Source organism: Nicotiana attenuata, unplaced genomic scaffold, assembly GCF_001879085.1.
Source record: "Nicotiana attenuata strain UT unplaced genomic scaffold, NIATTr2, whole genome shotgun sequence".
Lineage (NCBI taxonomy): Eukaryota > Viridiplantae > Streptophyta > Magnoliopsida > Solanales > Solanaceae > Nicotiana > Nicotiana attenuata.
Genome location: NW_017672710.1, coordinates 75024 through 101440, shown reverse-complemented (window position 1 = coordinate 101440; position 26417 = coordinate 75024). Strand labels below are relative to the sequence as shown.

At 38.8% G+C, this 26417-nt stretch overlaps 2 protein-coding genes across 7 annotated transcripts; both read left to right on the top strand.

Moving 5' to 3' along the window:
- The first annotated feature begins 7204 nt into the window (after positions 1-7204).
- On the top strand, positions 7205-21451 carry LOC109214229 (BAG-associated GRAM protein 1-like). 6 transcript variants are annotated; one of them, XR_002066132.1, is made up of 20 exons: positions 7205-7781; positions 8563-8613; positions 8779-8876; positions 9597-9672; positions 9854-9982; positions 10092-10138; positions 11155-11272; positions 11383-11499; positions 11969-11998; positions 12111-12210; positions 17780-17886; positions 19030-19173; positions 19252-19356; positions 19707-19853; positions 19931-19984; positions 20111-20174; positions 20328-20506; positions 20647-20855; positions 21032-21093; positions 21211-21229. XR_002066132.1 is itself a non-coding variant. In XM_019378125.1 (18 exons), the coding sequence occupies exons 1-18, from the start codon at positions 7587-7589 to the stop codon at positions 21409-21411; spliced, it is 1815 nt and encodes a 604-aa protein (XP_019233670.1). In that variant the 5' UTR covers positions 7205-7586; the 3' UTR covers positions 21412-21451. The 6 variants fall into 6 exon arrangements, 3 of the variants coding, with proteins under 3 accessions (XP_019233670.1, XP_019233669.1, XP_019233671.1); XR_002066131.1 differs by having other exon boundaries at positions 20328-20855; XM_019378125.1 differs by lacking the exons at positions 20328-20506; positions 20647-20855 and having other exon boundaries at positions 19030-19162; positions 19271-19356; positions 21211-21451.
- A 2655-nt stretch (positions 21452-24106) lies between these two features.
- On the top strand, positions 24107-25162 carry LOC109214225. The gene is made up of 2 exons (XM_019378119.1): positions 24107-24267; positions 24352-25162. Exons 1-2 carry the CDS (start codon positions 24107-24109, stop codon positions 25160-25162), a joined length of 972 nt encoding a protein of 323 aa, XP_019233664.1.
- Positions 25163-26417: the final 1255 nt, after the last annotated feature.

Genomic DNA, 26417 nt, shown 5'->3' with positions numbered 1-26417 from the left:
GGAAATAGAAATCTGAGAGGTTCACTATAAATACGAGATGCAGGGTTTTATTTCATATTTTGACCTAGAGAGCTCGGATCTTGGCGATCTTTTGAAGGTTTTTCAAGAAATTCATCGGGGTAAGTGATTCTAACTCGGATTTGGATAAAATACATGAATCTATCATTTATTTTATCATTTGATTAGTGATTTGGAGTGAAAATTTGGGTAAAATTTGTGGAACTTCATAAAATGAATTTTTGGGATTTGAATGTCAATTCGAAGTCGGATTTGAGTGAAACTAGTATGGATGAACTCGTATCGGAATGGGTATTCGGTTTTTGTAAATTTTGTCAGGTTACGAGGTGCGGACCCGGGGAGTTGACTTTTGTTGACTTTTTGCAAATTGTATAAGAATCATAGCTTTGTTAATTGAAATTATTTTCTCTTGCATTGTTTAATGTATTTAAGTCGTTTTGGCTAGATTGAGCCGAGCGTTGATGAATTGGTATAGAAAAAGCTAAATTGAGTATTGAATTGGCCGGATTGAGGTAAGTATCTTGCCTAACCTTGTGTGGGGAACTTCCCCTTAGGATTTGAGTCTTCTATGTTGTTTGTAGTTTGTGTACGCGAGGTGACGAGTGCATACTCGGACTTATTTGTGGGGAATTGGCCTTTTAGAGTTCTTAGGTTCTTATATTCACTATTTAGGAAGTTATTCTTGATATGACTGAGTTCCTGCTTATTAGTTTTGCCTCTACATGTTTAATGGGAATTACTTGCTGCATGATTCACTCTTATTGCCTAATTGTCAACCTATTTGATTTAACTGAAGAATTTCGCCTCTCTTATTGTCATGCTACCTTTTCATAACTGCATGCGTTATTTGAGATTTATTATCATCCCTCCTATAATTGTCTAGTCTTAAGTGAAGCTAAGATCACCTTTCCTTAACTGAATTGTCGAATATCCTCGTAACTTTCCAACCTTAAAAGGAGTTTAGATAACCTATATCTTTGTTGACTTGACTTTATTGGGACTACTGGACTCGTGTTGATTTTCTTATTATTGACTTGTATATTGTGGGATCGTTACTACATGTTAGTTTTCCCTTTATTGAACTGTTCCCTTTATGCCCTTTATTTCCCTACTGTGGTTATTCCTTGTGAACTGGTTCTACCGTTTCCTTGTGATTTAAAGTTCTGGAGTGGATTCACTTGCTATACCTTGTATTGCTGTCATTGTTGTTGTTGTACTAGTTGTGTTGGTGCACGAGGTTTCTGTCGTGCGGTTGTTGTTATGGGGTTGCACGAGGTTCTGCCGTGCTATTATTGCTGTTGATATATTGCACATGCAGCGTGATAAGGTGGGGTATATATATGCTTATATGTGGGTTGCACATGTGGCGAGACAAGGTGGAAACATTATGATGCACATGTGGCGAAACAAGGCGGGCACTTAATATGTTATTATTGCACACGTGGCGAGACAAGGTGGGCTATGTTAGGGATTGAATTGGATACCTTGTGATGGCCTGGGGGCATTCTTGTTGTTGATGTTGTGTTATGGTACGTTTACCTGTATGAGTTTTACCTCGTGAAGGTTGTGAGAAAATGCCTTATGTGCCGTCCGTTCTTTTCCTTACGCTCTTAACTGGAATGATCTACATTAGAACACTTGCACTAGTATACACGTAGTTAAATACTCCTATTGGTTAAGAAGCTCTCGTGATATTGTTGAATATAGATGTACACCCTTGTTTGCTTGTCATATGTGTGAGACTGGCTCTAGTTAATCAGTGAGTTGTCAGTATGATCATGAGGTGTGATGAGGGCACTGGATGCCAAGTGTTAGGGTTCAGGTATTGATACCCATGAGCGGTAATTCTGTTCGAGGTTCGGAACTTCGTGGAGTTGTTGGCTAAGACCTAATGTGAAAACTGTCGTAGTTTATGAGTTATTACTTGCCTTTACTTCAATTGTGATTTAGGATCTCGGTTTGTGTTTCTGCTCACTCTTTTATGTCATTATTACGGTGTTTCCGTTGGCACCTGTTGTTTTCTTCCATATTGTGATTGTTGATTGTCAGCCATATCGTGTAGCCTTTATATATACATCACGTTCTGTTGTTCCTATGCTTTTATTTGTACAGTTTATTAGACTAATAGGTATCTTGACTGTTCCTCGTCACTACTCCACCGAGGTTAGTCTTGATACTTACTGGGCACCGCTGTGGTGTGCTCATGCTACTCTTCTGCACATTTTTTTTGTGCAGACCCAGGTATTTTTCGTTTGTAGCTGTGTGGGCCGACGCTGAGGAGACTCAAGGTAAACTTGCTGTTGCGGTCGCAGGCTTCGGAGTCACCTTCCTATTTTATATTCATACTGCTGTACTTATTTCCATACAGTTATGTTTAGAAGTTCTAGCGAAATTCTGTAGAGTTTATGACTTACTACTGGTTTTTGGGGTTGTAAAGTTTAAAGAGATTTTTATTTCAAATTTATTAAATGTCATTTAGATGTTGTTGTAGTTTCATTTAATATTAGGGTTACCTAGTCCTTAAGACTAGGTGCCATCACGAAACCCAACGGAGGGGAAATTGGGTCGTGACAATTATATGACATTTATTTAATGTCATTGTATCCTTACTTTCTTGTAGTGTCTAATATGATTTGTAGTTAAATTTCTATAACACATGGAGAGTATATAGTTAGCAACAAGTTATTAACTTCACAGTTTTCATGGAATGGACCAAGTCCCAATTTCTACGGTGCATGCCCGTCACCTAGCATGTGTGTCACCTCCAAACCAATCACAGTACACAAAATTCAGGATTTCATACCCTCAGAACCAGATTTAGAACAGTTACTTACCTCAATCTGAGCAAAATCCTTACTCCAATACGTCTTTTCCTCACAAATCGTCCTCCGAACGTCTCGAAACTGGCCAAAACAATACAATACAATTGACATGGGTTAAGGAATCAATTCCATAAGAAAAATAAAAGTTTTAATCAAAAATTCGAAATCAGCTCAAAACCGCAACCCCCCCCCCCCCCCGGGCCCATATCTTGGAATTCAATAAAAATTACAAAACCCGAAAGACCATTGAACCACGAGTCTAACCATACCAAATTTACTCAAATCCGATATCAAAATCCCATTCAAAACCTCAAAAATCGAGCCTAAGAACTCTTCTTCATTTTTCCCAATTTCCCACCTTAAATCACAAATTAAATGATGGAATCAAAGGCATAATCATGAAAATTAACCAAAATTAGATAGGAATCACTTATCGCAAACACCCACGCAAGAATCTCTCCAAAAATCGCCTTCTACCAAGCTCCCAATTCAATTTTGTGATATGAACTTAAAACACTCGTTTTTGAATCTTCTATTCTGCCCAAGTACGCCTCCTTCGCGAACGCGGAAGCACCCTCACGTTCGCGAAGCATAAATTGCCTCTGACCAAAAATCCCTTCTACGTGAACGCGTTCAACCACTCCCCAACTCGAACCTATACTGACCCCTCTCATCGCGAACGCGACCGCACCTCCACGAACGCGTAGATGCATGGGGTCCCTAGTTGCCCCTTCACATCTTCGTGAACGCGTTCCCCATCCCGCGTTCGCGATGCGCTCTCCGCCCAACCTCCGCGAACGTGTCCTCTTCTTCGCGAACGCGAAGAGCAATATTTTCTCAGCATCCAGATGCACTTCGCGAACGCGAGACCATTCCCACGAACGCGTAAGAGGAAACCTGAACCAGCAAAAACCAGAAATCTTCAGCCAACATGCCAAGTCAAAAAAAAAGATCCGCCAACTATCCAAAACTCACCTGAGGCCCCCAGGACCTCAACCAAACATACCATCAAGTCCCATAACATAATATGAACTTAGTCGAACCTTCAAACCACCTCAAACAACATCAAAAATACGAATCGCACATAGATTCAAGCCTAATGAACTTTGAAACTTCCAATTTCTACCAACGACGCCGAACCTTATCAAATCACGTCCGATTGACCCAAAATTTTACATACAAGTCACAAATGACACCACGGACCTGCTCCAACTTCCGGAATTGGAACCCGACTCTGATATCAAAAAGTCCACTCCCAGTCAAATTTTCCAAAAATTCAGCTTTCGCCATTTCAAGCTTAATTCCACTACGGACCTCCAAATCACAATTCACATACGCTCCTAAGTCCAAAATCACCCGACGGAGCTAACGGAACCAACAAAACTCAAATCCGGGGTCGTTTACATATAAGTCAACATCCGATCAACTTTTCCAACTTAAGCTTTCCATTATGAGACTAAGTGTCTCAATTTACTCCGAAATCCTTCCTAACCCGGTAAGTCATAAAACAACAATAAAGCACAAAATGATCAGTAAATGGGGGAACCGGGCTATAACTCTCAAAACAACCGGCTGGATCGTTACACACCCTCTAGCTTGAGGGGGAGTGTGAGAATGAAGGAATCGACTATGTAGTGCTATGTGATGAGCTAGCTGTCAAGTTAGTTAAGACAGCTGGCAGTTAGTGCTGGCAGCGTTAGTTGATGTTGTTAGAGTTAGTTACCAATAGTTAGTGATCTTAGCTTAAATAAGTAGAGGTTAGTTGTGTCTATAAATACAGGGTTTTATATGTTATTGTTTGCACAATCAAATACACAGAAAAGTTTCCTGCTTTATTTCTCTTTCCTTCTTCTTCTCCCTTGCACGATACTGTTACATTGCTCCATTATTGGAGTTCATGACCTAGCTCAATTGAAGCTCAACTCACATATATATATATATATATATATATATATATATATATATATATAGGATCATCCGGCAAACGCATACACGTGAACAGGAACATCCATGACACAGTTGAAAGCTTTAGTACCAGACCTGTTCATTGAACATATATATTTTCCATTTGATTACTTGTGCACTTGAAAACCTTTGCTACTTATTTCTAGCAGCAGTTTTAACAACACAACTTGGTTTCCTATCGAAATTCGGAAGCAATCTCTGCTGTAAGTTGAGCAGGAGCAATGCTACATAGCCAAATTCAGCTCATTATTCCAAACCGCCAAAAGGAAAGTCTTGACAAGCAGTTTAAATTAAATGATGTTAGCCATGATGGTTTTCAATAGGTACTACCTTTAATTTAGGTGTCCAAATGGAAAACAACGGCCAAATTTAGAGCAGTCAAAATGGGCCGGTCCCGTGAGGCCAGCTCAATCTAGTCCGCTACTTGGGTAGGATTGGGCTAGAATTTTTTGAGCCCATTTAAAATTGAGGCTTATAAGCCCGGCCTAAGTCAGCTCGTTGGCCCTTGAGGCTTGACCGAGGCTGGGTCTGGGTCGGCCCGTCGGCTAAAAATTAATAAATATTTAATATTTAATATTTAAAAAAGTAAAAACTAAAAAAATTATTAACTATAATCCCCATTCGCAACCCTACCATTCGCAACCCTAGATTGCTCATTTACCCTTCCATATCAACTAGAATTTAGATTTTTGACATGCATGTAATATGACAAAATTAGTTTTTCTTTTGTTTAATTAATTCGAAATATTTTAGGTGGCCAATAATAATCTTTTTTCAAAAGAAAATATTACTTTAAGTGACCCATGATCAGTTTGGATTACTTTAATATATATTATTAATATTTAAAATGCTCTTCCGTAAAGAAAAAGATCAATTTTAAATACACACAAAAAAATTGACAACTAGCAAGTTTTAGGAATTTTAAAATTTTTATGGATTATAATGATGAAATCAGCAAATGATATTATCCCTAAATTAAAAAACCTCGGCATATAAACTTATTGAAGCAAGCTCTGAATATCAGGAAAATGAAAGAAAAGTATTAAGAAAATATTCATGTAACTTTAAAAAAGAAGAGATAGAGATATAGAGAATTTGCATTTCAATTACGAGATTCCTCGTCAAATATCAAGCTTTTTGTACACTCTAAGCAAACATAAATTGTTTACATGATTAATCGACTATATCACGAAAAAATATTTAAGAATTTAAAGAAATTCTTTTCTCCAAAAAAAAAATTTGAAGGCCCAGCCCGTCCTAACCCGCCGCCCTCTTAGGGATGGGTTGGGCTGACCATTTTAAGGCCCATTCATATGACGGGCAGGCCCGTCCTAGCCATCAAATTTAAAAGCCCACGAGACTTGGGATGGGTTAGCCCATTTTGACAACTCTAGCCAAATTTAAGGGGTTGCACATGTATTCAGCCTTTTTAGAACTTCACAGGACGAGTATATAAGAATGTTGACACATCAAGCTAATTGAATCTCATAATTTATGGTATGTTATTGTGTTGGACTAAACTAGTCCAAATACACTCTTAATATGGTGTTATATTATTGCTTTGGGTCAAGCGTGCACGATTTTTCCCATAAGGCCTCACACCATTAAGAGATCCCAATCTTTTCAGTGTGAGACTTTTTTCGCACACCCAACATATTGGTTCTTATGAGTTGAAGGATTTGTTCAATACGTTCTTAGTCCGAATCGACCAAGGATTTGAAATTCTATTTTACTCAACTATATTTGTTGATAAATATTTAAGCACTTTATTTTTTAGAAGAAGAAGATGAGGGATTCACATTACTAGTTCTTGAAGTGGATAGAGCCTGTATTCCACGAATTCAGTTACATATGAGTAAAATTAATAAAATTTTAATATTTACTTAATTTTGAACGTAGAATTTTTAAAAATCCAATAAGAATTAAAATTAAGGACTTTATAGATTGAAGACGTGGAATTAACTCCTGGATTTGTGTGTTTGATTACTTGTTAAGTTATTAAAAATAAGCCAGTACTATAATATAATCTTTTAAGATGTGCGGCGGGCCGCCGGCCATCATTATTGTTCTCTCTTAGCCATCATTGTTCGCACCTCTTCCTATGCCTTTTGCTTTCTCTACATTTTATTTTATCCATATAGATTGCTTTCCGGTTTGGTTTAGTACTTGTTATTTGTATACTATCGTGTTAATGAGATTAAATAATTGACTAATTAAATGTAAATTAATTTTAGTAACTTTTTTCATTTACAGTAAAGGACGTGGGGTGTAATTATTTCCCCAAACTTCTAAACAAACACTTTTTAGTCCTTTACAAAGTGGCAAAAGCTGGAAATTCCACTATAACTCACATGGACGGCTTATTTCTATTTTGAATTCCACCATTTCCATAATATTCTAGTCGTTAAGAAGTTTCCAAAGTTCCATAATACCCCTAAATTCTGTCTATTATTCCGCTAAGCCTTCCTCTAAACACCAGTATCATCACCCAAAAAGCAAAAGGGCTAAATCCGTCATTTCATTTCTGTCTATTTAATCACGCTTCTACGCTCCCTCCCTTTTTTCGTTCCTTTTTGTGTCTCTCTCACACAAACACACACTTTACTCTGTTTATGCACACACATAAAAGATGTTTCTGTTTCTGCCCAAAATAACTTCAATTATTCAATGGTGCTTTTGGAATTTGGAGCACTCTATGTGATAGCTACACGCCTATAGTAAGGAATTTTCGTTCCATCAACTTTTGTCCCGTTTACTATTTGCGCAGTTTTTTGTGCAATTATGGAGTCGGTGTTGGAGTTTCTCTTGCCATCATGGTGGGAGGTGCAAGTCACCGTCTTCGCGGCGGCCTTCATTGTTCTCTCTTGCTGGTTCTTCACCCTCGACGGAGATGACATAGTTGATTATCGCACTCGGGTTGACGGTTCTGGTATTGTCAGTAGCGTCACTAAAGTGGAGGATGATCCAGCATATAGAGTAAGTGGGTTCGAATTAAGTAGAATATACTCCCAATTTATATACACATACATTTTCCTTTCATTAGTTCAAAGGAGTTTAAGTTATATACACTGTCAAGTGTCAATATAATTAAAGAATTGTAGCAGTTAACCTGTCTTATTTTTAAGATTATAAATCCTGCATTTTAAGGAGGCTTACCTGTACAAATCCTTTCGGTGGTGTAGCTAACATAGGCTCATTATGAAATAATGTCAAAGTCATCTTCCTGCGTCCTATCCTCTTGTAAATAAAAATTTGAGTTAGTTAAAACGAGCATTAGAAGTTGTCATTGTGACGAATTTTATTCCAAATTGGAAGAGTACTGAGTTTAGAAGATGAAGTAGAGATCACTGGCCTAGCTTCTCTAATAATGAGGGATGATATCCACATAGTTGATAAGTATACTTATTTGTATTTGCTTTAGTTGTAACTTGCATCTATTATTCGGCAACTTTAGGACCTAACTCTAGACATTGTTATAAGAGTTCAATCAGTTGTTGCGTTGTTTCTCAAAAATCGTGTGTGCTTCGTCGAATTTATGATAAGCTGAAATTTGATTTTGCATGGTCCAGTTATCATATTTCCAATGACGAAGTACCACGCAAAAGTCTAATCCTGATTCCGAATTAAGAAGTTAACAGGAATATCTAACTTTCTTAGGAAGGAAATGATACCTTGATTGAAATTTATAATCTACTTTTTCGTTTTCATCATGTGATTTTCCACCTCTTTGACATACAGTTGTGCACTTATTTTGTAGATGTGCCAGTTAAAAAGGGATGCTCAAACTAATTCTGCATATGTAATCAAGGTATATTTGAACTTCATGTTCATGCACTAAATATAACTCCATCTCTGGATTTGGTTCATTGTACAGTATTGCTATTAGTTGCCATGCTTATTGCATTAGAATATTCATGTGATGGCCATATCTGCAACTCATAGTTGACTACTTGTACTTTGTCGTATGTTTCAGGTTGAATTGTTGGCTGCTAAAAATCTTATTGCTGCTAATTTGAATGGGACTTCAGATCCATATGCAATCATCACTTGTGGGAAACAAAAGAGATTTAGGTGGCTACCTCTATTTTATTGCCCTATGATCTTGGCGCAGTGGTTTGCCTTGTCTATGAGTAGTTATGAGTATGCTTTTTCTATTATTGATGATTCTCGAACCAGCTTCCATCATCAAAGATCGCATGTGTCACGATATTCTTGCACGAATATACATATGTTTAATGGATCATGCAAACATAAATGATTGGTTGATTTGGTCCATTCTGATTGATATTCAAATTTGTTTAGATAAGCATGTTTTTTTAATTAATGTGGAAAGCAATTTGAACCTTCTTTTTCATGTTCGTCTCTTTCCTTTGATTGAAAGTGCATGCAAGTTCTAACCTTCTACCTGATATGATTCTGTCAGTTACTTGTGATCTTTGAGTTTTTTATCGAACATTTTTGGAATAAAGAATAATATGTACTATGAGACTCTCACAACTGTGGCTAAGTAAAATGAACTCACTCCTTTTGATATAATATGAAGGAGAAACCAGACCTTTTGATACTTATATTGTTGGTTAGCTTAGTTTTGAGATTGTCTTTGCTCCACTACATTGTGTTGTAATAGTCGACAGTCAAGTCGAGTGCGAGCTAACCTTCTTTTTTGGTGATTGGTTTTTTCAACAATGTGTACAATGAGGATGGGGAGTTACAGAAAGTAACTATCTCTTCAGCATGCTTTTCACTCCTATATTACACATGTTTCAATTTATGCTCTTCAAAGTGTTGCAGTTCAATGGTTCCTGGTTCAAGAAATCCTATGTGGGGGGAGGAGTTCAACTTCTCTGTTGATGAGCTTCCAGTAGAGGTAGCTGCCCAATAAATCTTTTGACATAAAGCATGAACTTACTGCAGTCTGTTTTTTGTAATCATTTTCAGATTTTTGTGTGCTGTATTTGCTGTTTGATTACTTTAACATTTAATAATATATTGGTTTCGTGTTTTTATTATCTTTTTGTAATGATTTCTTTTTCTTGATTGTGTGACAGATTAATGTGACAATATATGATTGGGATATAATTTGGAAAAGTGCTGTTCTTGGTTCAGTGACTGTAGCTGTTGAAAATGAAGGTCAAACTGGTGCAGAATGGCATACATTAGACAGTTCATCTGGGCAGGTATTATTGATTACTTTATCCTCTTTTCCTAGAAATAACATCATTTATTGTGGATGTTTTAGTGGTTGTTCTTTTACAGAGTTTTGGCTGTTGTTTTTTTCTTTTTCAGGTTTATCTTCATATTAAAACTTTAAAGCACAATGTCAATTTTTCAAGGTGCTCTTTTGCTCCCTTTTCTTTTAGGATCTTACATTATTTCTTATTTGAATGTCAACCATCTTTATGGGACTAGTGTTTTATATTTGAATACATAATCAGCTATTTGTCCACTCATAGGTTCCTTCTTTTGGTCAAATGTACATACTCTTTCAAAGAGTTGAGTTGGGGATTTACGTGCTATTAGAGATTTTGTGATAGGATCGCTTACCAATATTACACATGGTTCCCCCAATCTGTCAAGGTTTTGCTTATTTGGTGAGCTACTATAAAGCATTTGTGGCTCGAGAATACAGTGCAACCTCGAAACTTGAGTTTGTGCACAGTGTAAAATGTGGCATGACCAGCTTCTGAATAAGTTTCTTTAATTGTTTGGTGAACTTGGTTCTATTTGGATAGTTTCTACGGTTTTTTATCATTCAACATTATTTTTCGGTGCCACAGTTGCAGAATATAGTTACTTAGCTGCTATTAGGAGGGGGGGTGCTTTCCCTCTTGTTCAGCTCATTATTCAATAGTACGGAAGTATATATATGTAATACACAAGTGATAGATATCAATTTGTTTTTCATGCTTGCAATAGGTGGATAGTGAGAAAAATGGAGAATCGGGAAGAATTAACCAGGTAACAAAACACTCATCACTTAATGAGAAAAGGTGGGAATAGGGGAGATAAAGAGCGAGGCATGAATGTTGATCCTTTAATCATCAAATGATAACTCTTGACGGAGATATATTTCTGTTAAAGCTTTACTTGGCAATGCTTTGATGACACTTAGAGTTCAGGAAAAAGAAAATAATTTTTAAGCAATGCTACGAGCATTATTCACACTCTCTGAAGTGTCACATGGGTATTGTTTATGGTCGGATTTTCTCTCTGTTGTTGGAAGATTCTTGATCCCTCAGAGAATCATGTAATTACTTATGGTTCATTACTCTGTTCCTCAAAAATATTAGTGTTCATCTTAGCTGAAAGATAATACTCTTATTCCCCCTTCTTCATTTGGTGGTTTTAGAGGTTTGAACGGCTATGCTAATACTCGTAGACGTATTGCTTTGGATAAAGAAGGACCAACTGTTGTTCATCAGAAACCTGGGCCGCTGCAAACAATATTTGATCTCCCTGCTGATGAGGCAAGTGCTAAGTTTTGACTGATAAAGGACTCTTGGTTTGGAAGAACTCTAAGGTGGAAATTTTGGACTGTTGTGAGTCAGTTCTTTGCTAATCAATGTAGTTATTTCAGGTTGTTGAACATAGTTATTCATGTGCTCTAGAAAGGTCATTCTTGTATCATGGCCGTATGTATGTTTCGACATGGCATATCTGCTTCCACTCAAACGTATTCTCAAAGCAAATGAAGGTCAGATCCTCTTTTGATTGTACCTCGTGATATTCTACTTTGTGGATCAACTTTTTACCTAAAATTTTCTAAGCTAAATGCTTATGATTAAGTTGTTTTCTCTGTTGAATTACATCCCATTGACTTCCATGAGTTTGTTCTGGGTATTCTACATTCCTGCCAGAAGCGTAGTTCAAAATTTTGTAGTATCACCCTGCCTGTGGATATCTTGAAATGGAGCAAGGTTTATGAGGAAAGATTGCTAATAGCAGTTTTTAATGGATGAATGTTGGATAAAGGGATTTTAATCTGAATAGAGACTATTTGCATTTTTTAATTTCTCAAGGTTATGTGGATATATATATCCTATTCCTTCCCTTTCTAAGCATAGAAAGAACTGGTAACGACTGTACTATTTTGATTTTGGTAAATGAATCTCAATAATACTGAAATTGGTTAGTTTATTTAACCATGCTTACTGCATTTGCAGGTAATTATTCCTTTAGCGGAAATAGATGAGGTACGATATTCTCCTTGTTTTTTATCATGATCTGTTCTTCCAAGTTGTCAGTGTGCTTGGAATTTAGCTGGGCCATTTGCAGAAATCAGCAAGAGTATTATTTTTCTTTTAGATAAGGAGGAGCCAGCATGCATTTGTTAATCCTGCTATTACAGTAATTCTCCGCATGGGTGCTGGCGGCCATGGGGTGCCTCCGTTAGGAAATCCGGATGGTTAGTATTTTAACCTAATCTTTTAACCTCATTTTTCATTTCACTAGAAACACATTTTCTTTTGTTTTAAAAGAAACAGGAAGTTGGCAAGCTGTGAGTGAGCGTCTTCTCGCTATAAAGACTTAAGAGCTGATGGAAAAACTCTATTTTGTATTGAATAGCAAGCTGAGTATATATACAAGTTTACCTAAGACTACTCCTTGTATTAGGAGGCTTATTCAACGTAAAGGCTATCAAAATAAACTAACTGATAGATACTCTCAATGAGAGGATAACTTTAGATCTACTTGTGTAACTAAAAGGATAAACATAAAAGATAAAGACTACTAGATGAGAATTCACAACAATCTGGTAAGAGGAACTGGTGTTCCAATAAGCCCCCCTCAAGTTAGGCTATGTGGCACTAAGCCTAACTTGAACAGATTCCGGTCAAAGGCTGGCTTGGCAAGGGCTTTGGTGACCGTATCAGCAAGTTGGTCAGCAGAGTGAACATGAACAACTCGAACCAGCTTTTCTTCAACATGGTTGCGCACAAAATGAAAATCCACCTCAACATGTTTCATGCGACTATGAAGGACAGGATTCTTGCTTAGGTAAGTGACACCAATGTTGTCACAGTAAATTGTAGAGATATCTCTGACCGGGAGCTGCATCTGAAGCAATAGGTTTCTAACCCACAGAAGTTCAGCAAGAGCATTGGCAACAGCTCTATATTCAGCTTCAGTTGATGAGCGAGCTACAGTCTTCTGCTTTTTCGAGGACCAGCTGATGGGGTTTGGGCCAAGAAACAAAATATAACCAGATGTTGAGGATCTGTCAGTGAGATGTCCAGCCCAGTCGGCATCAGAATACATGTGCAAATTAAAGTCAAACTTGGGGGACACGCGCAAGCCAAATTGAAGTGTACCACGAAGGTACCTGAGAACACGTTTCACAGCCTTCCAATGAAGATCAGATGGTGATTGCATAAACTGGGACAGTTTATTGACTGCATAGGCAATGTCCGGCCTCGTAAAAGATAAATATTGAAGTCTGCCTAGGACTCGACGATAGCGAGTTGCATCTGTTAACTGAGCCCCATCATTAAGTTTAAGTAACTCGGAGGCACTCATTGGTGTTTTCGCACTCTTGCAGTCAGACATCAATTCATCACTTAGGATCTCATTGACATAATTGGCTTGGGATAGAATAATTTCATCAGAACTTCGAATCACCTCAACACCAAGAAAATAATGAAGATTACCCAAGTCTTTAATTGAAAAGCGAGAGGCAAGAGAAGCTATAACCTCATTCACAGTGATAGGATTGCTGCCGGTAACTATAATGTCGTCAACATACACCAAAACAAACATGAGTCCAGCATGGTTGTGCCTAATGAATAAGGAGTTATCTGATTCAGTCTTGACAAATCCCATTGATGAAAGATGGCCTTTGAGTGCATTATACCAAGCCCGAGGCGCTTGCTTCAGGCCATAAATGGCCTTGCGCAACTTACAGATATGGGTCGGATAATTATCACAAGTAAAGCCCGGAGGTTGCATCATGTACACCTCCTCTTCAAGGTCGCCTTGAAGGAATGCATTGTTAACGTCGAGTTGACGGAGAGGCCATTGAAATCAAAGGGCAACAGCAAGAATGATTCGCACAGTAGTGGATTTGACCACCGGACTGAAAGTCGAGTGAAAATCAACACCAGGCCTCTGAGTGAATCCTTTCGCAACCAATCTCGCTTTATAGCGATCAACTGAACCATCCGCCTTCCTTTTAATCCTGAAAAGCCACTTGCAAGAAACAACATTTTTAGATGGATCATTCAAAACTAATCCCAGGTACTGTTATTTAGTAAGGCATCAAATTCGTGTTTCATTGCTGCTTTCCACTCGGGATGTTTCTGGGCTTGTTTGAAGGTATGAGGTGTGAGAATGGGACTGAGGTGAGCAAGGTAGTCAAAAATTTGTTTTGGCTTATGAATATTATTTTGGGACCTGGTGATAATGCGATTTGGGGGTGTGGGGCAGGGAGGTGGAGATGGGTTAGCAAGTTGTACTGAAAGTGGCGTGATGGTAGATGCTTGAGGAAGCAGATTTGCTGGTGAATTTTGGTTGGCAGAGCAGCGTCGATAGACGAGGAGAGGGGGCGACTGACTTGGGAATGTATTGGGCACTTTTAGAGGTGAATTTGCCGGAGAAGAAGAAGAAGAAGAAGGAGGTACATAGGAAGGTGGGGCTGGGCAGCGGGAATCTTGGGGGGATAAGAAATTGGAGAGAGATGGATACTTACCTGAACCAGAAGTCTGTGACGGGCATGATTCCACAGATGCCGCTGGTGTGTCGCCGGAAAACATGGAGGGATGAGTTTGTGGTGTAGGAGATGGATGGGAGGGGGACTCTGTTGAAGCAGGGGAATTGGACTCTCTATCGTTGTTTGTGGGTATTAAAATAGGATGGGGCAATTCTGAAATTATGGGAAGTGTAGGGCTGGATTTAAAATTCTCTCTATGTATAAGTTTATGCCACTCCAGATGATGTGATTTAAGTGCAATATTAGAGAATAAACTTTTAAAGGGAAAAATATTCTCAAAAAACTGCACATCACGAGACAGATAAATTTTGGCAGAAACTGGATCAAAGCACTAATGACAGTGATGACTTAGAGAAAAACCTAGATAGACACATGGTGCGGACTTTGGTTCAAGTTTATTCTTCGAATAAGGTTTTTGCCACGGATAACATAAACACCCAAAAATTTTAGGTGAGTCATAATTGGGTATTTCACCAAATAATTTTTGAAATGGAGACATATTATTTAAAAGTGATGTTGGAAGGCGATTAATCAGATAAACAGCATGATGGCATGCAAATGACCAAAAAATTGGTGGAAGTGAAGCCTCGTGAAGTAGTGTTCTTGCAGTTTCGATGATATGTCGGTGTCGTCGCTCTGCAAGAGCAACTCTTTGAGGCGTATATGGTGGGGTAGAGAGATGTTCGATACCATGAAGAGAGAGATATGGATCAAGACTTTTATATTCTCCTCCACCATCAGTGTAAAGTGATAAAATCTTGGTGCCGAAATATTTTTCTACCAATGGGTGAAATTTTTGAAAAAGCTCTTTGACCTCACTTTTATTTTTTAAGGTGTACAACCAGGTATATCTCGTGAATTGATCAACAAACAAGCAGTAATACAATTTTTTATCAAGAGATAAAACTGGGGAGGGTCCCCATAAATCACTAAAAATAACCTGAAGAGGTTTAGAACTATTTAGAGTCAAAGTTTGAAACGGATGCCGATGGGCTTTATTAGACGAACATGAATTACAAAAAAATGATTTGTCTCGTTCAGAGAAAGGAAGAGAAAATTTATTCAAAATGTACTTAAGAACTCTAGAATGTGGATGACCCAGTCTTTGATGCCAAGTTGTCATGGAATCTGTAGTGGAGGACATGTGAACTTGTGGAGTCGAATTGGGCCATTCGTACAATCCATTTTTATTCCGGCCGCACACCAGTGGTACCGCGTTTTCAGATCCTTCACAAGAAAACGAAAAGGAAAGAATTCAACAGAGGTTAGATTGTCTTGACAAAATTTAGAAACAGAGATGAGGTTACGTTTAATAGCTGGGGCACATAAAGTTTGAGTAAGCTTAAAAATATTATTTGATGCCTTTAACTGAGTGGAACCAGTATGAGTTATGGGAATTTTTTTACCGTCACCCATAGAGACGTCCTCATTGCCATGATATTCTTGAAAATTATGCGGCGCAGTGGTGATGTGGTGAGTGGCACCGGAATCTACAATCCACGGATTGGCTGTAGTGGTGAAGCCAGATATGTAGTTGGCTTTGGCCTCAAAATGATTGTGAGACTTGGATCGGCAGACACTCGCGACGTGGCCAATCTTGTTGCATAACTGACAGCGAATAACGTTGATGTTAGCATTATTCGGGGGCTGCCATTGTGGTGGAGCATTGGAGCGGGTATTCTGACGCCATTGTTGATTGTTGTTGTTCTGGCGACGATTGTTGTTGGTGTTGCGAGTGGCAACTGCAGCAGTGATCGGACTGGAACTTTTCTTAGACTCTTCATGGCGAACGAAGAGTTCATGATCAAGCAACTTTTCATATAGTTCTTCATAGGTGACAGTGGTGTCACGCGAGCGAATAGCAGCAGAGATTTCACGAAACTCAGGACCAAGACCGCTAAGGATTTTGACAATGAGCTCGGAGTTTGACACAGGGGCACCAGCAGTGGCTAGTTCATCTGAAAGAGACCGAATAGCTTGAAGATATTCGGTAATGGAGCGAGAGTCTTTGGTGATCCGGGCAAGTTGATCACGCAGGCTAAAGATTCGGGTTTGGGACCTATTTGCATAAGCAGTGTGCAAGGCGTCCCAAGCCGTCTTAGATGAGTCTGCCGCAGCAACCGTGGAGGCAATGGTGGGGTCAACAGAAGCCATAAGGGCATTTTGAATAAGTTGGTCTTGACGAAACCAAGGTGCGTAGGCCGGGTTGGGGGATATGTTTGTACCAAGGGTGATAGTACGGTTAGGAGTCGGGCTAGATCCATCAAGGTGACCATAAAGGTTATGGCCGTGCATAAGCATGGAAAACTGAGCTTTCCAAGTGGCGAAATTGTGGCTGCCACTAAGTTTGATAGGTAATTGGGAGGCGGGATTGAATTGAACTATGGTATTGGTGCCAGCGGTGTTGTCCGCATTAACAACTCTGAGATTGTTTCCATTGTTTGCCATTGAAAAAGGAATTTGGTGTAGAGAAAAAAAAACTGATCGTACTCGTTAGAGCTGTATAGGCTCAGATACCATATAAAGACTTAAGAGCTGATGGAAAAACTCTATTTTGTATTGAATAGCAAGCTGAGTATATATACAAGTTTACCTAAGACTACTCCTTGTATTAAGAGACTTATTGAACGTAAAGGCTATCAAAATAAACTAACTGATAGATACTCTCAATAGATACTCTCAATGAGAGGATAACTTTAGATCTACTTGTGTAACTAAAAGGATAAACATAAAAGATAAAGACTACTAGATGAGAATTCATAACAATCTGGTAAGAGGAACTGGTGTTCCAATACTCGCTAGGTTTCAATCTTTGATATTTTATGAGAAAATTCTATGATATCACCATTGGCACTGCTAGCATTATCATGCAAGATTAGAAATTCTACCTAAGTATTTTCTCCATCCCAAAATAAATGTTCTTCTTCCACCATTGACACAAAATAATGTATACTTCTCGAGAAACTAAGATTTTACCTTACACTATATAATACAAGTTGGGACCCGGTTATTTTTTAACTTCCGAATATTCTCAATACGACATGTTCCTATTTCTGCTAAAGAAAGACTGGCTCAACCTATCAGCCCGACATGTTTCTCCATTATCGAGAAACTACTTTCTTACAATCTTGTCAACTGAAAACTAGACATCCAATTTGGAGAAAAGGGAGGTGGTTTGTTTTGCTTATGTTAGATAGTTGAATTTGAAATTTAGATTCTGGATGTATTACGACCGATATGCTAGTCACCTAGTTTTCTTCACTTTCAGGTAGAGTAAGATATAAATTCGCATCTTTTTGGAATAGGAATCATGCGTTAAGAGCCTTGCAACGTTCAGCAGATAACTATCATGAAATGCTAGAAGCTGAGAAGAAGGTTATATTTTATTTTCTTTCTGTGCTTTTAGTTGGTCCTTTTTCTGATTGTTAAATCTGAGAAAATAAGCACTCCTGGTTATCATATATCCATAGTGAATAGTGATACAACCACCCATGAATCAAATTGAATATTTAACCTTAGCTGTCTTAAAAACATTTATGTATTCAATAAAAGAGGTATTCTGAAAGCTGAGATGTATGACAGCGTTGAATGCATTAGCATTCATCACATATGGGTTTTCCTTCTGTCAATGAAATCTCTAGTTAATTGCACCACTGAGCATAAACAAAGATGTTTTTTGTGTTTATGGAACTTCCTCTTTATCAAAAAAGTTGCACGGCATGGTTACCATATTTATTTGTGCTCAAGGAAAGAACCTTCCATATGAAGATTAGTTTGATTACCATATCCAGTACTTCAAAGAGCTCTCTTTTGGTAGCATAAATTTAATGTAACAACGCTGAAGCATGTCAGTGTCCCTTCTGGGCACCAAAATCAGGAAGAAAAAAAAAAAGAAACAGCAAAGAAAGAGACTAGTATGAATGTATTGAGCTGGCATTGTCTATCTTATTTCTTTGGGTTCCTTCTGTTCATAATGAATTCCCCAAAGCCTCCATATTAATTGCATCTCTATCATGGATTATAATCTTTATGCAAGTTATCCTGGATGTCTATGTTTAACAAGGGGAGAAGAAGCATGAGGCCTTTGATGTTACGAACAATTTGGCTTGCTGAATTATCTCTGTTATGTGAAGGCTTTACATTTTAGTAGCTCTCTGTCATCGTTCTTTGCCTGTTTAGGCAGCATGCCAGTAATCATTTTGCAAAATAATACTGCTTTGTCTACTAGATATCAGTTTCCTGATTGCTTACTTCCATTCTACGTCAATGGTGCTATGTAGTTATATTTTATCTGTAAGCTTCTTGAAGCAACATGTTCTGCAGATTCTTTATTAATCTCGGCATGTTTTGTATTCACCGTTACAGCTAGAACATCAGAACATTTTCTTTACTTTAGCTTTAAGTTGTCTCTAACATAATTTTTACTTTTTAGGTTTAAATTGTCTCTACCTTTTAGACTTTGGCTTTTCATGACTTTTCTTTTAATATATCTTAAATTTCCCTCTTTTCTCTCTGTAGGAGATGGAACAGTCGGCACTGCGTGCACATAGCAGCTCGGTTAAAGGATGTAAAAAGATGGAATTAAATCAGGAAGAAAGTGTGACCAAGATTCAGAAATGTCAACCATTTATTAAAGAAGAAGTCCTCTCTGGTATATATGATGTATGTAAGATATTTAATCTTACTTTTTTGGGACTAGAACTTCTTTCCATGATTTATGACGCTCTTAAATTTTACAAGGATGTTTTGCCATGCACAGCCGAGCAATTTTTTGACTTGCTATTGGCTGATGGTTCAAATTTCACTAATGAATACCGTGCAGCAGGGAAAGATTTCAATCTCAATGTAAGCCCCATATTCTATTTAGTATAAAAAATGTTTATGACTCATGCTTCTTTATACATTTCTGATTTGAACTAGATTATGGAACTTTTTGTTCGAGAATATGCATTATTTTGGGTGGCATATGAATTATTGTTCCAGGAGTAAACTGTTCTGCACACAATTTATGAAGTTTCGGGGTTATCTTTTGCCTGGAGATATTACTGTGTTTCATTTAGTTCTGCTCAGAGATTAGAATAACTACGAAAGTAAATTACTTTGGCCTCATTATGCTTTTCACATCTCAACGGAAATTGCTTTACTTCAGTTGCTTTCGCTTGACTCAAAATATTGAATGTCTTTCTTCTCCGTAGATGGGTGAATGGAATTCTGCTGATGAATATGATGGTCAAGTCAGAGAAATTACTTTCAGAACCATATGTAATAGCCCTATGTGCCCTCCAGATACAGCCGTGACAGAGTATCAACATGCTGTTTTATCGCTGGATAAAAAAGCTCTTGTAATTATCATATCTCACCTTCAATGTTGTATGTTACCGGTCATGTTTATGCTTACCATTTTCGTATTTTCCCTTAGGTATTTGAGACTGTTCAACAGGCCCATGATGTGCCGTTTGGGTCATGCTTTGAGGTACTAATGACTTTGGGTGTCAGGCCATGATCTTTTCCCGGACTATTGTATGGAATTCCTTATACATTAACTCCATCCTAGACTGCTCCTCATCTTAATCCCTGATTAGATTTGCTATTCAATCAGGTACACTGTAGGTGGTCGTTAGAAACAACTTCTGAATCATCCTGCACTTTGGACATAAAGGCCGGTAAGTTTCTTCTATCCTGGTTTCTTGTTCTTCTGGATGTGTACAAGCCACTATCCATTGATCACCTTTGCTTGTAGAAATGAATCTATTGTCCCTGTTCACTTCTCCCATTTTATGGGTTAAAGGATGATGTGTATTTTTCACTTTCTGCAGTTGCATTGAAAAAGCAGTTTTGGCGGGGCGGGGGGCGCCTCTTTGGCTATGAAAGATTCTTGCATTAAAAAGAGAGCCAGAATGTTGTTTCTAAATGGCTCAAGTAGTGGTTTATCACCAGGAATATGTCTACAATTTAAGTAGTTGAACTAGCCTACCACTTAAAACGTATATTTAGGGTATCTTCTAACTTATCATTTTGCTTATCATCTATTATGCTTTTGGGCAAATCATCTGCCTATCACTCTAATTTACATTCTCACTAGACTCTTACAGAGAATTGATACCCTTGTCATTCATCACACTTGGATTTAATTAGATAGGAAGCTGTTTTCCTGGTGCAATGATGAGTTCAGCGCTTATGAGTGCTTTCACAGATGTTGTGCTTGACCAAGTTTCACCTTCCAAGCTTGTTTGATCTGACTTGCTGTTGGATTCTCTCTTTGAAACCCTAGAGATATCATATTTATGTTTTCGTTCGGACGGCTAAATACTGAATCTCTAGCACGTGACACTGTTATTTTTCTGGTGAGTGGCAAGCATGAAACAGTTGAATGCATAATTCGGAGCTGTGATTTTCTTGACCTAAATTTCTCTACTTGAATGATCCTGAAGATTAGTTCAAAAGTCAAAATTTGCACATCCTTAAGAATGCGGATGTGATGCGAAGTTAAGCTAACTTCAGCAATTTGGATTTTCAACAGGTGCACATTTCAAGAAGTGGTGCATTATGCAGTCTAAAATTAAGTCAGGAGCTATTAACGAGGTATTATTTAGCTGTCTGTTAGTTATTATGTTCATTCGTTTTATTAACTGAGCGGTTAATTTCCTTGGACTTAATGTGATGACTTCCCCCCCTTACACTCTTCAATCACTTATGCAGTACAAGAAAGAGATGGCAACAATGTTGGAGGTGGCTCGTTCATTTGTTAAACCAAGAGTATCAGTGAGTGAAATAGAAAATGTCAAACCAAGAGTATCAGTGAGTGAAATAGAAAATATCATCTCCACAACACAATCCTTGTATCAACATTGTAACCTATCTCCACCAAGGAGATCCAATGTCCGTCTTTGTAATACGTGAAGATGCAACTCTTTATTTAATGGAATACTATTTTATCTGATATCTGATATCTGCAAATCTTCTTTTCCAAAGTTGCTCTCTTCTACGGGAAATATCAGTGCAAATCTTTTATTGTTACAGGCTTAGCAACTCAACTTTCATCTCATTTTCATTTCATGTCTTCCTATAAACTATTTTAAGACCCCAAAATTTTAGACAGTTGTCGAGCATGTCCTATGAATTTCAAAAGGGTAAGCTATGCTATCGCAAGGGAGTAAATTATCCATCTTTGTAAATTGGGATATCGGGGAATTACTTTTTCTCCTCTACACTTTTTGATATATGATCTGGATTCTAGAACCTAAAGAATCTATTATAAACAGTGTGAAAGAATGAAGTGGAATGAAAGATGATGCAACAAATGGATATGAGCATTTTTTGGTCAATCTAATGGTATTCTAACGAGTTAGCCAAATGAAGCAGAATTGAGAAATGATTCTGATAAACAAAAGCTCTGCGCAACAAATGGATATGAGCACTTTTGGTCTATCTAATGGTATTCTAACCAATTAGCCAAACGAAGCAGAATTGAGCAATGATTCTGATAAACAAAAGCTCTGCTCAAATTATGAGACCGCTATATGTGTATAGAATGCTTGTACGTAGATTACAAGAACAAGCTATTAATTTAAATAAAATAAAAAAAAAAAAGACAAAAAAAACACAATACAAAATATAATAAGGTGAAGAATATATGTTCAATTGCCACGAACTACAAGATTAACCAAGAACAACTACAAATTTACTTGTATAGGGTAAAATATGTTCATATTTAATGATCGCATGAGAAAGCACCACGTGGAGCTGAAGACAGAAGATAGTCGGGTCCGAAGGCAACGATCTCGTTTGTTATTGGAGAGAATGATATTTATAACGGCGAAATAAATGTCTGCCACCCAGTAGCATTTGGTGGAGAATATTCTACGACATTAAGTATATGGTCCGTTACAGAGAATATGGCATTCACTGCCTACCGTTATACATTCTTCGATGGCCCTCATAATTGTCATTAAAGAGGGGCTGGATCCTAAGACCTTGTTCCTTAGGTGCAACTATAAATAGTGAGCTCTATAATCATTGTAAAGGACACAAATTTTCTCACAAACATATACTATAGTCTGTTCAAAGCTCAATACAATTTTACCTTCTTGCTTATTTGTATTGTTATTACTGTCCCCGGAAGCTCTGTTCCCGGAATCAAGATTTCTGCTGTTTTTTCTCAACTTCAAGGCTAAGTCTTACATTTTTACTAATTTATTTATCATTTTGGGATCAAATCAATTCACTTGTCTATAAACCACATATAAATTACTGTACCGTTTTATGGGTAAACAGTTTGCCGCCCACCATGGGGCTTAGACAGTTGTGTAATTAAGTTGATCCTTGCATCTATTACTAACTCATTTAATTATTTGTTCTTAGCAAAAATAATAGAAAATGGCAGATAATGGTATCAACATCGCACACAATGTTGAGGCCCAGGGAAATCAGCCTCAGCACGAGAATTCAATCAATGATACCCGCAAGGAGGGAGACGCGGCCGCGCCGGTCCACGGCGGGCGATATCCACGACATGTTCGAGAGGCAACTCCTGATGATGCTGAAGACGAGCACATCGTTGAAATAGTAAAGATCTTGAAAGAGCAACAAGAGGCCATAATAGGCCATCTCACACGACAGGATCAGGCCATGACGGAGTTGAAGCAGGCGTTGTCGGGTGCTTCCAACAATGCGAATGGACGACGTCTAGTTCCTCCCGGTGCTCCCACAAATCAAACAACGTAGAGGGTCGACAACAACACCCCGAGGGGCGAGGTCGGCTTCGATGAGGCCGGGGGAAATGACAGTGGATCCGGTCACAACAACGAGAGTGATCCCTTTAAAATTGAACTCATGCGGTTTATGAGGGAAATAAACACCCAAATGGATCAAATTCTGAGCGCACCATAAGTGCTGAAAAGACCAGACTGAAAGAAGTATACTCAGTTGTCGTTCAAACCAAGCACGTCACCAGAATTGATCTCGAAGCGGTTAAAAATTCCAAACGTGCCAAAGTATGATGGGACTTCAGATCCTCAGGAACACATCACCACCTATACAACAGCAGTGAAGAGGAACGATTTAGCTCCACACGAGATTGAGTCAGTCTTATTGAAGAAATATGGGGACACCCTTACGAAGGGAGCCCTAACATGGTATTCGCCTTTGCCCGAGCACTCCATAGAATCCTTTGAGATGCTCGTAGACTCTTTCATCAAGGTCCATGCCGGGGCCAGAAAGGTACATGCCCGAAAGGACGACATATGCAGGATTGCACAAAGAGAGTCTGAATTGCTATGGGAATTCGTGACCCGATTCCAGAAGGAAAAGATGCTACTATCGGTCGTACCAGACGAATAGGCAGCTGAAGCATTCATCAAAGGTCTAAATCCGAGAAGTTTCGATGCTTCCCGAAAATTGAAAGAAAGTTTGCTCGAGTTCCAGGCAACAACTTGGGCGGATGTTCACAACCGGTACGAGTCAAAGATAAGAATTAAGGATGATCAGCTCGGTTTCCCGGAGTCGGCCAAGGGTCGGGACTGGGAGAAGAATAAAGAGAAATCAAAAGATGATTTCAACACAGATCGACGGTCTTCAAAAGGATGATTTTTTCCCTATGAATGGGCCAAAGGATGCGGCAGAGGTTTTCGGTTGGCAGATAGATTCGCCACTGATAGGAGAGCTGATCGCGGCCGGAATAATAGGTCATTGCAGGACAAGGATACATCGGGTTCTCGAGATTCTTCTTATCTTAGGTTTTCCGAATACAACTTCAACGTCAGTGTAGTTGAGCTGGTGCCGGCTATGCGAAACATTAAAAAAAAAAACACGGTTCTCGAAGCCAATAAGATCTCATCTCAGCCAAAGGGATCCTAATTTATGGTGCGAATACCATGGGACTAACGGTCACTGGACTAGGGACTGCCGGCATTTGCGCGAAGAGGTGGCAACATTGCTGAAAAATGACCATCTCAGAGAATTCTTGAGTGATCGGGCTAAAAACAATTACGGCCGCAATCGCGATAACACGGAGCCTCCGAAAGTAGGAGAGGATCCTCCACGTTTGACGATCAACATGATTTTTACAGGGAACGAGATTAATGGTGTGACATTTTCGGCGACAAAAAAGACAAAGGTGTCGGTAACCCACAGTAAGAGGCTACGGGAAGTCGCTGAGGACAATATTACTTTCACGGAGGAAGACGCAGATGGGCTACTGCTGCCGCATAACGATGCCTTGGTAATCTCTCTAAATGTCTTAGATTTTAAAATTAAACGTGTTTTGATGGACCCAGGAAGTTCGGCCAATATTATCCGGTGGAGATTGCTGGAACAAACCAAGCTGACTGGAAGTATTATTCCGGCCTCAAAACTCCTTGCCGGATACAATCTGGCAAGCGTTACAACCCGAGGAGAGATCTTGCTGCCCATGAATGCCGAGGGGGTGATGAAGACAACCCTTTTTGAGGCAGTGGACGGCGATATGGGTTACAATATTAACTTGGGGAGACCATGGTTGCACGAGATAAAAGTTGTACCGTCAACATATCATGAGTTGCTGAAGTTCCCAACTCCCGAGGGAATTAAACAAATAAGAGGAGACCAACCGGCGGCAAAGGAGATGAATGCAATCTCAGCTTCCAGTAGCAAAGGGAAGGAGCATGCAACATAGAAACTATAGGAGCCGACACCTGCTCCCAAGCCAAGTGAAGTCAACTAGGGGGAGGAGTCGTCGGAATCCTATCAGGTACCAAGATACTTCTAGGTACCAGAAGAAACGGACGCAACAAAATCCACGACGGGGGAACTTGAACAAGTCGCATTGTTCGAGAAGTTTTTAGAGAGGAAGTTCCACTTGGGGACGGGACTAAACCCCGAGCTCAGGTCTGGATTTATTGAATTCCTTAATGTTGACTGCTTTGCGTGGTCGCATGCGGATATGATAGGTATACCACCAGTGTTGGTCGTGCACAAACTAAGCTTGGATCCCAACATCCCTCCGGTAAGACAGAAACGTCATATTGCCGAGGTTAGAAACAAATTCGTCAAAGAAGAGGTAACTCGTTTGCTTGATATCGGTTCAATCTGAGAGGTGAAGTATCCTGACTGGTTATCTAACATAGTAGTAGTTCCAAAGAAGAATAATAAATTTTACATGTGCGTAGACTATAAGGATTTAAATAAGGCATGCCCAAAAGACCCGTTCTCATTGCCAAACATTGATCAAATGATTGATGCGACGGCCAGGCACAAGTTAATGAGTTTCCTCGATGATTATTCCGGGTACAACCAAATCAAGATAAACTTGGAGGATCAGGAAAAAACTTCGTTCATAACAAACTTTGGCATATATTGCTACAATGTGATGCCCTTCGGGCTTAAGAACGCCGAAGCCACTTATCTGAGGCTCGTGAACAAAATGTTTGAGAAACAAATAGAGAAAACTATGGAGGTTTACATAGATGACATGCTGGTTAAGTCTATAAACGCAGGTGACCATCTTAAATACTTGCAAGAATCCTTTGACATCTTAAGGAAGCATAACATGAAGCTTAACCCCGAAAAGTGTGTGTTCGGGGTTAGCTCCGGTAAGTTCCTGGGATTCCTGGTGTCATAAAGGGGGATCGAGGTTAACCCCGACAAAACTAAAGCAATCGAAGACATCCGGGACTAACTGTCAAGCGTAAAAGAGGTTCAAAGGTTGACAGGGAGACTGGCCGCTTTGAGCAGGTTCATTTCCCGGTCTTCGAAGAAATGCCATCATTTCTTTTCACTACTCAAAAAGAAGAACAACTTCGAATGGACTCTGAAATGTTAGCAGGCTTTGAGGGATTTGAAAATGTAGTTGTCAAGTCCTCCATTAATGGCAAAACCGGGGGAAGGCAAACAACTGTTGATCTACTTAGCGGTCTCGGAGGTAGAGGTAA

Bases quoted from the DNA above. Each gene is read 5' to 3' on its own strand.
- LOC109214229 (XM_019378124.1), top strand. From the start codon at position 7,587: ATGGAGTCGGTGTTGGAGTTTCTCTTGCCATCATGGTGGGAGGTGCAA. The intron at 17,887-19,029 runs GTTATATTTTAT...TTCTCTCTGTAG, and splicing joins TGCTAGAAGCTGAGAAGAAG to GAGATGGAACAGTCGGCACT. The intron at 19,357-19,706 runs GTAAGCCCCATA...TCTTCTCCGTAG, and splicing joins GGAAAGATTTCAATCTCAAT to ATGGGTGAATGGAATTCTGC.
- LOC109214225 (XM_019378119.1), top strand. From the start codon at position 24,107: ATGAATGGGCCAAAGGATGCGGCAGAGGTTTTCGGTTGGCAGATAGAT. The intron at 24,268-24,351 runs GTCAGTGTAGTT...ATCTCATCTCAG, and splicing joins TTTCCGAATACAACTTCAAC to CCAAAGGGATCCTAATTTAT.